Here is a 14,807-nt window from a genome sequence, read left to right on the forward strand (position 1 = left end):
CCTCGGTCAGGCGGGGAGGGGGAATCACCGTGAGACCATCCGGGTCCACCTGCAGCTCGGCTCCGTGTGTGAACAGCGTGCTGAGCAGAACACTAGGAACCGGGGCTGCGTGTCACCTGCGCCCCTACATATGACAGAAGTAGCCCCACAGGTGACGTGTTTCAGCCTGTGACACACGCGGGAACGAAACAGAGGAGACTAACATTGTCACTGCCGCGAGGAAGACACGGACCGTCGTGAAGCGTTCGCAATTATTTATTTATCGGTAATTTTAAAATGTCATAAAATTACTCGTTATTTTCGTCATGATCTGGTGAAACAGCGCCCCCACCCAGGCATTCTGTTCCCTTCAGGCGGAGAGTGGTACTGCGGCGCTCTCCGTCCACATCGTGTAGACGGGAGAAGCGGGAAAACGGATAAAATGGCAGCTGTATTTAAAGAGGAGCTCTCAGATGGATGATGTGTTGGCCGAATTACAGAATAGGACCTAATACTTCCAGACAAGCTCGCGAATCTCATTTATTTTTTACATCTGCTCGGAAACCCGCGCCCGAGCTTTTCACTACGCCGGCTTTTGAGCGTAGTTCCGCTGATACGGTCATCATCAGCTCACAGAGGAGAAACGGCGGGAAGAACGGTACTGTCCTTCAAATTAAAAGTCGCCAACTCAACAATTTTCAATTTTCTACCGACATAAAGTCGCTGATCAGCGGGGTTGTTGGATCATGTCACGGGTTTAATATTTCATACTGATTAGAAATCTGACAGCTGGAAGAAAACAAATCCACAACCTCAGGCGACAACACCCGGAGGTTGTTTCAAAATAAAAGTTGCAAAACCATCTCTTGGCTGTTCAGTTTCTGAGGTCTGTGGTTCGAGTCCGTCCTTCCAGCCCTGCCTTTCCTGACTTGGATGATATTTAATAATTAATGATGAATTTATTTTGGCTGAGATCAATAATTCAGCACTGTTTCACTAAAATCCATCTAGTTATTGTTCAAAGCAACAAATGTTCAGCTTCTTCACATTATAAATGTTACCTACATTTTTAAATTTGTTTTTTAACTAATGAACTTTGCTGTTCATACATTTTATTTTGGCTTCCTCGTGCTTTGTAAATGTGATCTCTACCTGAATGTAATTCTCACTTTAAATAAAGATGTAATTTAACCCTGGATTCACATGTAGTATTCTTACTGGTTCATGCTGAGAACTTGGCTCATTTAATCCCACAATAACTGCCATGATGCCACGTCTCGCTTGGAAATCTCGTCTTAAGGGTGTCATGAAGCGCTACACTTGAAGGCTCATTTACCCCGGCGTGGACTCACAAACACACAAGCACCATTGCGTCTCCTTCAGGTGTTTAAATGCACCAGTACCTGTGCACCCTTCTCACGCTCCCATATTTCATGTTAATAATATATTTTATTGTGTTGTGGGCTGGAACAACATCAGAATTTTGAATGTTATTTTCTTCTTTTGCTTCATTTTATAAATAAAAAAGAGAAACTTTGTTTTTTTTACAGCTTTTATTTTTTTAAACAGATCGAGCAGCTTTGGCAAAGAGTTTTTCTTTTAACAGTCATCACCGTAAAGCTTTCAGTCAGAAGGCTTCTTCAGCTACTGCAACAGCCACTGTAGCAAAGATAATAATAACAACAATAATAATAATAATAATAATAATAACAAACAGCTGAAAACATCATCAAAACACAATATCCCCAGTATATACAAATAAACCAATGACACTTGAGCTTCATCACACAAACACAAAGCATCATGACTTCGATATAAACATGAATATTTCTCCTTCTGGTCCAAATATGTGTCTTATTTATTTTGAGCATTTTATTGTCGTCGGACTCTGATCGTCCCCATCAGGAGTATTTTAGCTGTGTCCAGCAGATGGAGCCAGTCAGTCAGAGGAAACAGATATTTCTCCGTTTTGAGTAAAGTACGACCTGTGATTGAAAATTCTAGTTTGAGGTTTTTAGACTATGAAGTCCTCCTCCACTTCAAACTACTCAGATATAATAGGAAATTACTGATAATTAGCGAGGACTCCACCCCTTACTGGACTCCCACTTCCATGTTTTTCCACTGGAATATTTGCTGGAAAAGCCCAGCACAGGCTACTTTGTGGAAGTCTGACTGTGTGCTGCCCTCTGCTGGTGAAAACTGAACATACTGTTGTTGTCATGCAGAGCTCACAGACGTCACATCACTGATCATTCTACAGAAAAACCACAGCGAAATCCGACTGCTGAAGATAAAGACGTCATAACAAACTGGAGACTGTTAGCTGCTTTTACAAAAGGCCACAAAATACGTCATCAGTACAAATTTAAATTACTGCAAATTTGATCTTTTCATCTCATGTTTGGAAGCAAACAAACTGCAGACTCATCAACTCAACAATACTAGAGGTCCACTTTGTGACGGAGTTACTGTCAGCATGAAGACGTAACGGAAGCTATTTTTTCTTCACCTGTCCACCGCCAAGTCGTAGACGCATCATCCTAACGTATTCTGAACAAAAAGGTTTTGATGCATTGCAGAAAAATGGAAACACTCCAGAAACCTGCACAGTTTTAAACGTCTTCAGACCAACAGCTCAGAAGAAATCAAAGCACGCTGTCTAATTCATGTCCAAAAAACATGGAGGAAGTCTCGGAAAATTGTTCAAAACATCAGTTCTCATGCAGCAATTCAAAGACTCACAATATAAAGAATGACAGAAAGGAAAGCTTAAAGAAGAAATGTTTGCATCACTGCACCGTTATCCTTTGGGGGTGAAGATCGCTACTACGCCCAGCATTGTTTTCTTTCTATCCGTCTTTGGATCTGAAGTTCCAGAAAATGAAACAGGAAGTGAAGGCATCATGGTGACCTCAGGTTTGTGTGTTCGGTGTCAGTTTGTCTTTATTTCACTCGGTGCGGTTCTTCACGCCACAGAGGAACATAACCGTCCTCCAGCCCTCTGTGAGGGTCTCCAGACCCTTCCAAATCTACCACCTAATTAAACAGCAAGCAGTAGGAGAGTGAGCTCCCCCTGAGGGGGTCAAAGTTCAACTGTCAGTTATCAAGGCCACTTGAGAGAAGCACAAGTTTTCCACTTGTAGGAAAAGCAGGACTATGATGCCTTCAGTGTCTTCAGGAAGTATGGGAAGGATGACTCGACGTTGTTCTCGGATTGTGAAAGTGATGCTGTCACAGGGGAAGTATGCAGGAGGGCTTTTGGTTTAAGTCCTCATTGGGTAACCTTGTGTTGAAGTTACTAAAAGTAATGATCATAAAGAACTCCTTCGGTCTGTGGAACCACGGAGGATCTGGGGCCTTGGAGAAGTTCCCCACTTTGGTAGGTTGGTAATCTAGCCTTGTTCATTGCTGCCAGAAACACTTTGGGATGATTTTGTTGAACTGTCAAGACGTCAGGTATCTTTGATGAAAGCAGATTTATGATAAACATCACTTCCTGTGAAACGTGTCGGTTGAATGAGGATCCAAAAAGGCCTGTGTTGTGTCAGGAAGGAACATCTAATTATTTCTTCTGCATTGTGTGGAGGAAGTTACTGCACAGTCTTGGCTGCTGTATACAGGCTGAAGGAGCAGCCGGTTAACGTAACGAGGAACTATGTGTTAATCAAACTCGTTTCCTGATTTCAGAGGGCTGAAAAAAGTTGTTTTACAGCAACATATGGGACAGAAAATCTTGCAGCAGTAAACGGCACATAAAGATAGAGCTACGCAGGTCCTTGACTTCTGTTGGAGGGACATGACCAAAGTTCATCTGTAGCCAAACAAGGAATCAGCTTCTTTGGGTTCATGAGATATTCAGAGGCATCACTGACGTTTTCTATGCCGTAGATCCTTTTTTGTAGCTGTGCCGTTAATCTCCCAGGGTCCCGACGGGTTTCTAAAAGCTGACATCATTTCTGTTGTAAAAGTTAAAAACATGCTTTTATCTATTTGCTGAAAATCACCATCAAAGCAAAAGATGTTTGTAGGACTGACTTCGTGCCCTGAGTGCCTCGAGACATCATCCTGCAGTGTCTTAGTATGAAAACAGAACAAACGTGTGATGTTAAGAGGCAGTTTGTTTGATGAACTGCTTCAGCTTCCAGCTCTCAGGTGTAATGGTGGGTCCCAAGTTCCTCCTGTTAGCAGAGACCAGCTTGACCAGTTCGACCGAGGAAAGGCCTGGAGTCCATTTCCCTTTATGAACTTCCATGCACTACTCCTCAAATCCAGCGTTTGACTCCTGGAAGTTTACAGCCATGCTTAGAACAACACAATCACTTCAGGTAGGATATTTCACCAAGATGCCCACGCAGCCTTTGTTCAGCCCGCTGAGAAGTCATCGTCTTCTTCATAAAGTGTCGAGCTCTGGGTGTTGGTGTAAACTGATGGCTGCCACTTTAGAAGTCATAGTCCCACCCAGAGTTGTCATCTGGCGGTGGTTCATCGGTGTCTTCAGGGAAACTGTCAAAGTTGCTCGTATCGATCGGAGAGGAGACCTGGACAGAAGGTCAAACAATAAAACCCCTTTAAAACCTGCAGACCGACCAAAGCACATTTTGTTAAATCAAATGACTTTAACAGTTTACACAGAAGTCACAACTTTACAGGAGAGAAATCGACCGAGAAGCTCGAGGTGACAATGGGGAGCACCTGTTTGAAGCTACAGGAACTCTTCACCACAGATTTAACGTTGTGCCAGTTTGAATACGTGTAAGTTAGACCAGAAAAGCCGAGAGGTTCAGTCTCTGGAGCACGTCCTGGTCCCATCTGGGTTCTTCCCCGTTGGACATGCACCAAATATAAATTTGCCTTCGATTACATTCCTTCATTCTCTTCAGTACTTTTTGTGAGAGACGAAAAAACAGGAAATGAGAGGAGTAAGATACGAGTGATATGTGCACAAAATGTCAAGACCCAAACTAAAACTGACCTCATGGCTGAGGGTCCATGTAAACATGGAGAGCTGTCAGTTTCACAGTGATGAGATGAACTCACAGGTCCGTTTATGAACTTGTTCTAGCAGGGATGGTTGATTCTTTCATTTATTAGAGACCGAAATCATGTCCAACTAAACATAAGACTTATTGCCAGGGTGTCTTTGGTAAAGTGTTTTTATCTCAGTGAGGATAAAAATGTGTAAATAACCCTGAATGCCTTTCCTTGCACCTTATTTTGGCACTCATTGCTGTTTTCTACTACCAACTTCCTGTTCGTGTGTAGAAGCTTTTATTTTGATGGGACGATTTCCTGTAAAACTGTTTTTGGCGCAGTTTTCAGCGGCAGTCGCGGGAGTTTTGAAATGTGATGGCTTAACGGAGCCTATGGAGATTTCTTTTGTCATTAGCAGCCCCCTTGATAGAGGCACAAGGTATGGTTATGATATAAATGAGGACACGTTTAGATGTTTTTGTGACAGTCGCTACATTTGTTAAATGTTACGTTGAAACGAACTTCATGTTATAAGGTTTACGATTGTAATGGATTATTTTTGCTTACACGCTGTTTCTATGTATACATCCCCAGCTCTTACGGTGAGATTGATGGTTTACTGCCATTAAACCTTCAAAACGTCATCAGTAAAGTGTCATCCTTCATTCGGGGGGGTTCGCTACAAAATGGTTGATTTCTAACTCCACATATTGAGCCAGTCTACAGCACAAACAACATCAAATCAGATTTTTAGTGCGGGACAGAAGTTGATGATCAGTCTGATGATCCTGCCTGTCATTAAGTGCCTCTGTGTCCGAGTGAAAACTACCATCAACTAAATCAAATATACATGAAGCAGACTCCCAACATCAGGAGACAATCAAAATAATTTGTTGTTTTAAACTTTAAAAATCAGCAGAGAATCTTCAGGCTTTGACGATTCAAGAAGAAAATTTTTATTTCTACTCACATCTGGTGTGATGGGTGGAGTCAGCGTTCCTTTTCTTAGACCCTCCCAGTTAAAACCTTCAAACCACCTGAGCACGCACACACACACACACACACACACACACACACACACACACACACACACACACACAGGTGAGGGCTGATCCAGGTCAAAGGTCATCCTCATGCTTCATGTTTTGTGAGCAGCTCACTCACTTGTGTTTCTGGATGTCTTTGACTCCATTTTTGAGGTTTCCGAGTCTCTCTGAAGGATTGTCCCTGCCAGCACAGCTGTGGTTAGATACTTTTCCTGGAGATGAAAACAGTGAACTGTGGCTCAGACAGCGCCCCCTACCTGCAGAGCTTCTTGATGAGATTGGCGGCGTTCTTGGTGATTTTCTTTGGAAACTCGATCATGTCGATGCCTCTCAGGATGACATTGTAGGTCTTCATTGGATCTGGACCTGAAAACGGAGGGCTGGAGACACAAGCAGACACTGAACCACACACACGAAAGCAAAAAACGAAAACGTCCAGCACCGAGTTGGATCCTCACCTGCCGGTCAGCAGCTCGTACATCAGAATACCCAGAGACCAGTAGTCAGCAGAGACGTCATGACCCTTGTTGAGGATGATCTCTGGAGCGACGTACTCCGGCGTCCCGCAGAACGTCCACGTCTTCTTACAAAAACCGATTTTCTTAGCAAAGCCAAAGTCCACCTGAAAAAAACAGGCTGATGAGCTCCTCATGTGAATGTGATGACAAATTTACAGCATCCTTCTTTCTGACACTGTTCCTCGACTTACGTCTGATTGTTCGTCAAAAATAAGGGAGGTGTTAGTGCGTACCAGCTTGGCGTATCCTCGGCTGTCCAGAATGAGGTTTTCGGGTTTCAGGTCTCTGTAAATGATGCCTTTGGCGTGCAGGTAGGCGAACGCTTCGACCACGCAGCCCGTGTAGAACCTGGTGGTGGAATCTTCAAAGGAGCCCCTGAAACGGAGTTTAAAGAGCTGTGACGGCGCTCTCAGCACGTCCTGAGCCTCTGTGACGACTCACTGACAGGTTTTAAAGGCTGCAATGTGCACATGTTTCTTATTTGGGTTTTAGCCAATGAAAGGTCAGATCCTTCAGTCTGAGGTGACATCATCAGAGGTTTTGTCTCATGTTTCACAAATGACGGTTTCATTGATTTTGTTCTAAATGAAGCTTTTTTGACCGTTTCATGACTATAACTATTTTACTACATTTTACACAAGTTGTACATGATGAGAGTTTTGTGTGACGCGTACCGGTCTCTCAGTATGGTCCACAGCTCTCCGCCCAGACACGCCTCCATCAGCATGTACAGATATTTACTGTCTTTAAAGGTGCGGTACAACCTGAGCACAAAGAACAACAGCAGCTCATCTTTCTGACGGTTACGTGCAGCATTGTGTTTATGTCCGTTTTTAAAAAGCCCACGAACATGAATGTTTCTCCTGGCCAGACTCCAGCCTGTCTTACTTTTTACTTCGTCTGGAAGCCAGAAACAGAAAGAAGAAATCTGATTCAAGGATTTTATTTTGTAAATCCAGACTTTTTTCTCACTGCAAATTTTCCACAAAGTTTATATATCAAAGCGCATGAATATAAATATTACACAACATTACACCAATGTCAAACTCTGGTCACATGACCGATGTTAAACTGTGGTCACGTGACCGATGGTAAACATGACCAATGTCAAACTCTGGTCACATGACCGATGGTAAACATGACCGATGTTAAACTCTGGTCATGTGACCGATGTTAAACTCTGGTCACGTGACCGATGTTAAACTCTGGTCACGTGACCGATGTTAAACTCTGGTCACGTGACCGATGTTAAACTCTGGTCACGTGACAGATGTTAAACTCTGGTCACGTGACTTTGATCGGCAGGTTGATGAGGTTTTTTTTGCCTGATACAAAATGTCATAAAACAATTAAGCGTTTTTGAATATTTTACTTAAAAATTCATCTTTAAATTAAAGTATGTATTGTAAAGCATCTTTCATTGTTTCCATCAAACACAAAGCCTTCAGTGACGGTTGTTGTGCCGACCTGACGATGAAGTCCGAGTGCGCCTCGGTCATGATGTGCTTCTCAGAGCGAATGTGCTCCTGCTGCCTCGTGTCCACGATGTGACGCTTCTTCAGGATCTTCATGGCGAACGTCTTTGCCTCTTCGCTCTTCAGCTGCACCTGAACAAACACAACGGGTCGTAGAGGGCGTAAAGAGCTAGCGACACAGCTAGATACACCTGCATCAGTCAAACCCAGGAAGCTTTATGTTCTCGAGGAGGTCCAACACTTCCAGAGATGGTGACGTCCCCTCTGGGATACAGTTAGAACAACTGAGATTCAGTCGCTGCGTATCGCGCCACTTTCATAATTTCTCCAAGCTAAAAAAGCATGCTACTCTTGTTTTTGTTTTATTTTGAAAAACTTACTGGTCCACAGTCTTGTGCTCTCACATCTGATTTCATGTTTTAGATCATCACAAAGTTCAATATCAGACAAAGACAACAAACAGTGTTTAAAAGATCTTTTCATTTATTCAGGGAAAAAGTTACCGAAGCACATGGATGGTCATACTGGTAATAACTGGTTGTGCCACGATCGGCAGCAAGAACTGCAATCAAGTGTTTGTGATGTGTGAGTCTTCCTCATTGCTGTGGGGAACTTTGGCCCCTCTTGTTGAATCCAGACATTTTGGAGGGGTTTCACGCCAAAACATCTCGTCTGATTTAAGTCCGGACTTTGACTCGGCCGCTCTAAAACCTTCATTTTGGTTCCGGATCATTGTCCTGCTGCAGAACCAAGTGCTCTTCAACATCACCAAACAAACTGATGGGCGGACATCCTCCTTCAGGGTTTTCTGGTCGATTACGGCGAGCCGTCCTGGACATCACACGACGACCACGGAGTCTGCCTGCCGCCGCGACGCTCTCTTTATGAAGCACTGTTAGTCTGATGTGACGGGACTCAGATCTTCCAGAACGTTCAGCTTCTGTCTCGTCAGTCCACAGAATATTTCCCAGAAGTCTCGGGAACCATCCAGATGTTTGGTGGCAGATGTGATACGCGTCTGTGTGATGACCTTAAGATAGCGTTATACCTTTATTAGTCCCACGTGTGGGAAATTTGTTGTTAAGGCTGCCGACCTCTGCCAGCGCCATCTTACCCTTCTGACCATACAGACATTACACAAACAAATCACATGGGGATGACCTCTGACCTTAACTGAGCCCAGTGACGCCTGCAGGCTTCTATTTAAGTGATTTCTTGAGTCAGCTTTCCACAAAAGGTCACAGTCAGAGGGCACAGAGAGCAGATTTAACGAGGAGGGCAGTCATTTTCAGACTGGTCAGGTAGATACGAATAAGCTTTATTTGAATCCTGTACTCTGTGCTGAGTCTAGTCTAATATTAAACTTGTTCGATGGACAGAGTCGGTGTTACAAATATGCAAACACAAAGACGAGCAGAGGTCCGATACTTTCCCTGCAGCTCTGTCGGGGGTCTGTCCCTCTGCTGGAAATCAGCTCTTCATTACATGTCGTAAACAGCGGAGCAGCTGCGTGGTGTCTCTGTGGCATCTGTGCCGTACACTCTCGCTGTAAACACCTCGCTGTGTGCTGTTCATAGACGATGACACAATCCTCTATTCCTGGACCGATTCCTCAAATTACGGTCCTGACTTCTTACTCCGACATGTCTGAGAGGTCACCCCCTCCTCAGTAACCGACACCATCGGTGCTGACGGAGAAACAGCAGCAGCTGGAAGCTTTTTCACTCAACACGGGAAAACTTCTGATAAAGGACTGTTTAGCTGAGCTGCTTCCAGGGTCAGTCGGTCGTCCGTGACTTGAACAGCGTTCAGCCGCTCTGCACTGCTGATGGTTGGAAACTCGTGTTGTCCAGCCTGTAAACTAAAGTCTTCTAACAACCTCAAGAACAACTGATTAGTTCTGAAGGACTGAACAGAATCACAGTGAGGACAACGGTAAACTGAACGTTAACATCAGATTTTGAAGTACTTCGTTTTCCTCTCTAATGCATCTGTGCAGTGCTCGGCTGGTTTCAGTGGGATGGAGGTCAGTCACCGTGGATCCATGTTCCTGATCCACGGGAATAAAGTGAAATCGAACACAAACAACTTTTCTGTTCTGATTTACGAGAACATCTGGAGCTGTTTGGTGGGAACGCTGATGGCTCGGAGGCGTCACATGATTCGTAGTCTTTGCGGTGAGACAGTCGGGGGGTCAGAGGTCGGCTTTTTCCTTGGAGCAGAGTTACACTCCAAAAATATCCCCGGGGCAACGGTGGGAGACCCTGAGTGGGGATTCCTTCCTGCTTTTGGGCAAACCCTCCGCAGGGCTTCCCCTTCGACCTTTAGTACCTTCAGGCCCCGCCTCCTGCGGCAGAGAAACTCGACTCCCTGAGCTGCATTGCACCACCCGCTGCCTCCCCCCCCCTTACATTTTTCCATCATCTCAAACCTTCTCACTATGACCTGTTTTAATCAGATAGCTGTGGATGTATTTATGATGTGAGGCGCCCTGAGGCCGGGGTCACATGTTTGATACCTGACAGATTTATTAGGACGGCAGGACGATGGCGACGCCGGACAGAAACTCTGAGGTTTCTGTGAACCTGCAGAGCCTGAATCACGACTCAAGTTTAAACTGATAATCACTCTTAAGCTGGTCCTGAATAATCATTAAAGTCTTATAACTCACCTGTTTGCATTATTAGGGGCGTGGCCTCTTTAACTGACAGGTGGATGGTGACGCAGGTACCTGTAGCTGCTAGCTTCACCTGAGCGGTACCTCTGGACCATGTTTGTGCTGTTGGAGCCTTTTTAATGACATCATGTGGCCAATAACATGGCTGCTGTGAGGTCACTGTACTAACAGACCAATTGAAGGCGGAGCTCCAGTTCAGGATTTTGGGGACATCATTGTGATGTATGAAGACGATCAAAGCACGAGCATTATCTGACTTAGAGCTCCGCCCTCTCGTCCACTTACTGGTGGCTCCAAAGAAAAGGCTGACACAAACGTAGGTGACATCACTGACATCTGATCTGTGGTTTCCACGGAAACCATCGTTTTGTTGTGGCCTTCCACAGTGAGTCTGCATCCACACATTCAGGTAAAACTACCTCCGCCTCTCAGTGATGCACAGATGAATCTAAAATGTCAGATCATACCAGTTCGACGCGTCCGAAGCCTCCGACTCCCAGCGTGTCGATGATGTTGAAGTCAGTGAGTTTCAGACCGGAGAAGAAGGCGTTCTCCGCCTCGTACCTGAAACAAAAACACACATCACTAAACACAGGACATCGATCCCGGGACAAAACACCGGGCTTCATCTTCTTCTTCCCATGCTAAATCCTGTCTGGCATTCCCAACGAGGGACCTGGTTTTACCTGCAGCACCTGACCACGTGGAAGAATGGGAACTTCTTTGATGTCTGGATGGAGTACGAGATGATGGGGAAGGAGAAAGAGGAGGGAGGAGCAGGGAGGCTGGGGAGCCGCTCTCTCTGCTCCTTCGCTGGGACGGGAATCGGCTCTCTCATCGCCAAACTTTATTTGAACAGTGAATCCACTTGTTCAGGAATGTTGGTTTGGAATCATCCAGATGACGCTGACGGGAAGTTCGTAAGCTGCCCGACTTCTACGAGTCTGGAATCTGGTGTTGGTCAAACTACAAACGTGTGAACAAACAACTTCAGTCTTCACGAGAACGTTCGGCAAAGTGTCCGTAACAGAGCCGTCTCAAAGGAAGAGCTCCACCTCCAGATTACATGGTGAGGACAGGAGCGGGCGTTGGAGGTCCGGTGGTACCACAGGTGTGGAGACTTCGCTAGATCCTCCAGCTCCTCGTGCATCAAGGTTACAAACAAACCTGAACCCTGTAGCGCACCGCGTGAATCCGAGGATCACCTCAAAGGAAAGCTCGGCACCTCAGACACACACAGATCCAGGATCTGGACTCCAACTTTGTGGCGTCTGATTTTTAAAAAGCCCAACTGAGCATGCTCAAAGTGAAGTGTACGGAGGAAAGCCTCTGAGAGGTCTGCGTCTGCTCCGGCCGATCCCGCAGGGCGTAATGAGCTGAGAGGAGAACCTGCAGGAGGACGCTGCTGCTGCTGCTGCTCAAGTATTTTTAGCGCATGGAAACATTGCTGAGAGGTTCGCCTGTAAACGCAGCTCAGTCATTACAGGACAGACTGTCCTGACCTCTAAACCAGAGGACGCAAAGGTTTCAACTTCTCAGGTTGTTTAGGCGCTCTGCCCTTCACCCGTGGGGCGAGCCTCGCTTGTCTGCCAGGTTTGAATGAAATATGCTTCTGCAGCTGTGCTGTTGTGTAAACAGGGACCTGACTAGTTCCTGGAAGCTGTGGAATCAGATTACGGCAGAAACAGAAGCTGCTGCCGGTCGTTGGGACGAACAACGCAAACACTCTAAAATTAGTGCGAGGTCTTAAGTAAGAGATTTACTGTTAGAGCTCGCAGCCAGGATCAAATCCTACCTTCACCCTGCTGACGTGCCCTTGAGCAGAACACTGAACACACAGGATGAGAGAAGCTCAGTGTAAAGTAGAGCTGGTGTCACGCTGCAGAACAAGGTCTTTATAAGTATAACTGCATTTGATCTCTATTAATATTTACAGTAACAATGAATTTATAGATACTTAGCTGTTTTTAGTCTGGTAATGGAAAGAAGCACCTTTATTCTCTGATAAGAAGTAAAATAATGTTTGGTGATTAAACGATGGCGTAAACAGAGTACGAGCTGAGCGGCTGCTCTGCATCAGATAAAGAAGGATTATTTTACTCTGAGGTTCATGCTAAGCTGCTCTCATAGACTAAGAGGAAGCTTAACATCATCTTTAACTCATGGATGCATTAACTATTTTAAAGTGCTGTATAAATAAAGATGGATTGGTCCAGTGGACATCTGTGCTTTGGTCTGATGAGTCCAAGTTTGAGATCTTTGGTTCACGTGCTGTGTCTTTGTGCGACGCAGGAAAGGTGACCTGATGGTCTCTGCACAGTTCATGCATGTAGCGTGTGCAAAGCAGTAAGCGCGGCTGATTTGAAGACACTAAGATATAAAACATGTTTTGAGTTGTTTCATGTTTTGTTCACTCATAATTGCACACTGCTGAACAACACCAAAGCACAACAACAGTTTATACAATCAAACGTGAACAAAGTTTTACTTTGAAAACTGAGAAATGTACGCAGTGTTTCTATGGTAACAGCAGTCATGGTAAACAGCCATGACTGACAGCAGCACACCTGTGTGTGTGTCTGTGTGTGTGTGTGTGAGTCTGTGTGTGTGAGAGTGTGTGTGTGTGTGTCTGTGTGAGTCTGTGTGTGAAGCAGATTTGTTCCTCGATGACGTCGTGGAGTCTTTAGTGTAAAACTGCTTCTTTGCTGATTATTCTTTTCAACAGGAACATAAAGACGTTCAGATGGAGAGCCGTACTGAGCATGTGCAGAGTAGGTTACTGTAGCTCGTTTCTGATTGAAGGAACTGAGGGCGTGGGCAGTAAAGAGTGAGCAGTCGTGAGCGTCGCATCGGCTCGACGTCTTCAACCAAAGAGCTCAGAGTTCACACAAACGAGCGATTTATGCAGATTTAAGGAGAAACAGAGCGAGCAGTCATGTGACCTGCTCGGCCTGTGCGTCTTATATAAGCCCGTGTCCGGTTTCTGCTGCAAACATACGTGAGCGTGTTGGAGAAACACAGACGGAGGGTGACGACACGTTCAGTACCAGCTGATTCAGAAAAGTCTGACATGTAAAAACAGAAGCTGAATATTTCCTCTGAACCACTTTGACGTGAAGTAAAACCTGAGTGTGCAGGACTCTGCTGAGGCTGTGTGAGTGTGGCACACCTACTTGGCTTTGAGTTCAGCGTCCTCGTAGCCTTTATTGGAGACGTCGTCCAGGCCACCAATCAGATGCTTGAATGAGCTGAGAGGGAGGTGGAGAGAGCAGCCAATCAGAACACGCCATTCAAGATGTTTTTCCATGTTCATGCACACGTGCTTTTGCTCCTGTTTATCTGACTGACTCTGGTAAATGTGGGCAAACTGGTGGACTCGCTCACGTCGAGAAACGTGAAATATAGGAGGTTGTTTATAAGCTACTGATGGGACATTTAAGCCTGTTGCTACGTGGTTGCTAGGCAACTTAAGGATACGCTACCTGATACAGACGCGAACCTTCAGAGGCCTAAGATATACCTGTGTACCAGTGATGTACCTGTGAGGAGTTTACAGACAAAGAGATGACCTCCGTGGGTCTGCTGCGCTGATTCTAGCGCCCCCTATGGGTGGCACACAAACAAGGACCCAGTTTGAGGAGCTGAGAGCTGTGGATACCAAACAAGGTTCAAGTGGGACAGTTTACTGCAGAGTCAGTGCTGCAGTCAGACTGTCAGTAACAGGAAAGTGACTGACACTTCCTCCTCCTCTCTGTGGTGCGTTCACGGTGCACATGTCAATAAAGTGGGGGCTGTGACTCTACGGGGGGGGAGCGATGAAGAGCTGTAAGGACTGCTCAGCACCAGTTTTAACCTGCATTGGTATTTAAAGGAGGGGCAAATTTAAAGATCTCAAAAAACAAGCTGAAGTTGAATATTGTTGTTAAAAGGTTGGATGAAAGTATCAGGTTCACTCTGCAGGTCTTAATGCTCAATTCAGATTTTTTGATCAAATCCGATTTTTTGTCTGCTCGTTCACACTACAAATAAAATGCGACAGCAAACGCGCTCTAGTGTGAACGCTCAAAGCGGCCGCATGCGCAAAAGAAGACGTCACACACAACGTGCTCTGTTTAGACCCAGAGCAACAGTATTGTTT

The 14,807-nt window shown here is 45.2% G+C and overlaps 1 protein-coding gene across 1 annotated transcript in view; it reads right to left on the reverse strand.

Annotated features, from left to right (window-relative positions):
• Positions 1-1,513: 1,513 nt before the first annotated feature.
• The window catches only part of LOC102793949 (cGMP-dependent protein kinase 1-like), a 54,505-nt gene continuing 41,211 nt past the window's right edge, over positions 1,514-14,807 (reverse strand). The window contains exons 9-18 of the mRNA XM_087845026.1: positions 13,843-13,917; positions 11,137-11,233; positions 7,985-8,124; positions 7,192-7,281; positions 6,751-6,892; positions 6,458-6,621; positions 6,257-6,379; positions 6,118-6,180; positions 5,924-5,990; positions 1,514-4,520 (exon numbers count right to left, since the gene is read on the reverse strand). Coding sequence (XP_087701152.1) covers positions 4,422-4,520; positions 5,924-5,990; positions 6,118-6,180; positions 6,257-6,379; positions 6,458-6,621; positions 6,751-6,892; positions 7,192-7,281; positions 7,985-8,124; positions 11,137-11,233; positions 13,843-13,917 — 1,060 coding nt within the window. The 3' untranslated portion in view covers positions 1,514-4,421. The remainder of the gene's footprint in view (positions 4,521-5,923; positions 5,991-6,117; positions 6,181-6,256; positions 6,380-6,457; positions 6,622-6,750; positions 6,893-7,191; positions 7,282-7,984; positions 8,125-11,136; positions 11,234-13,842; positions 13,918-14,807) is intronic.

Source organism: Neolamprologus brichardi, chromosome 8 (genome assembly GCF_056152115.1).
Source record: "Neolamprologus brichardi isolate AB-2024 chromosome 8, ASM5615211v1, whole genome shotgun sequence".
NCBI lineage: Eukaryota > Metazoa > Chordata > Actinopteri > Cichliformes > Cichlidae > Neolamprologus > Neolamprologus brichardi.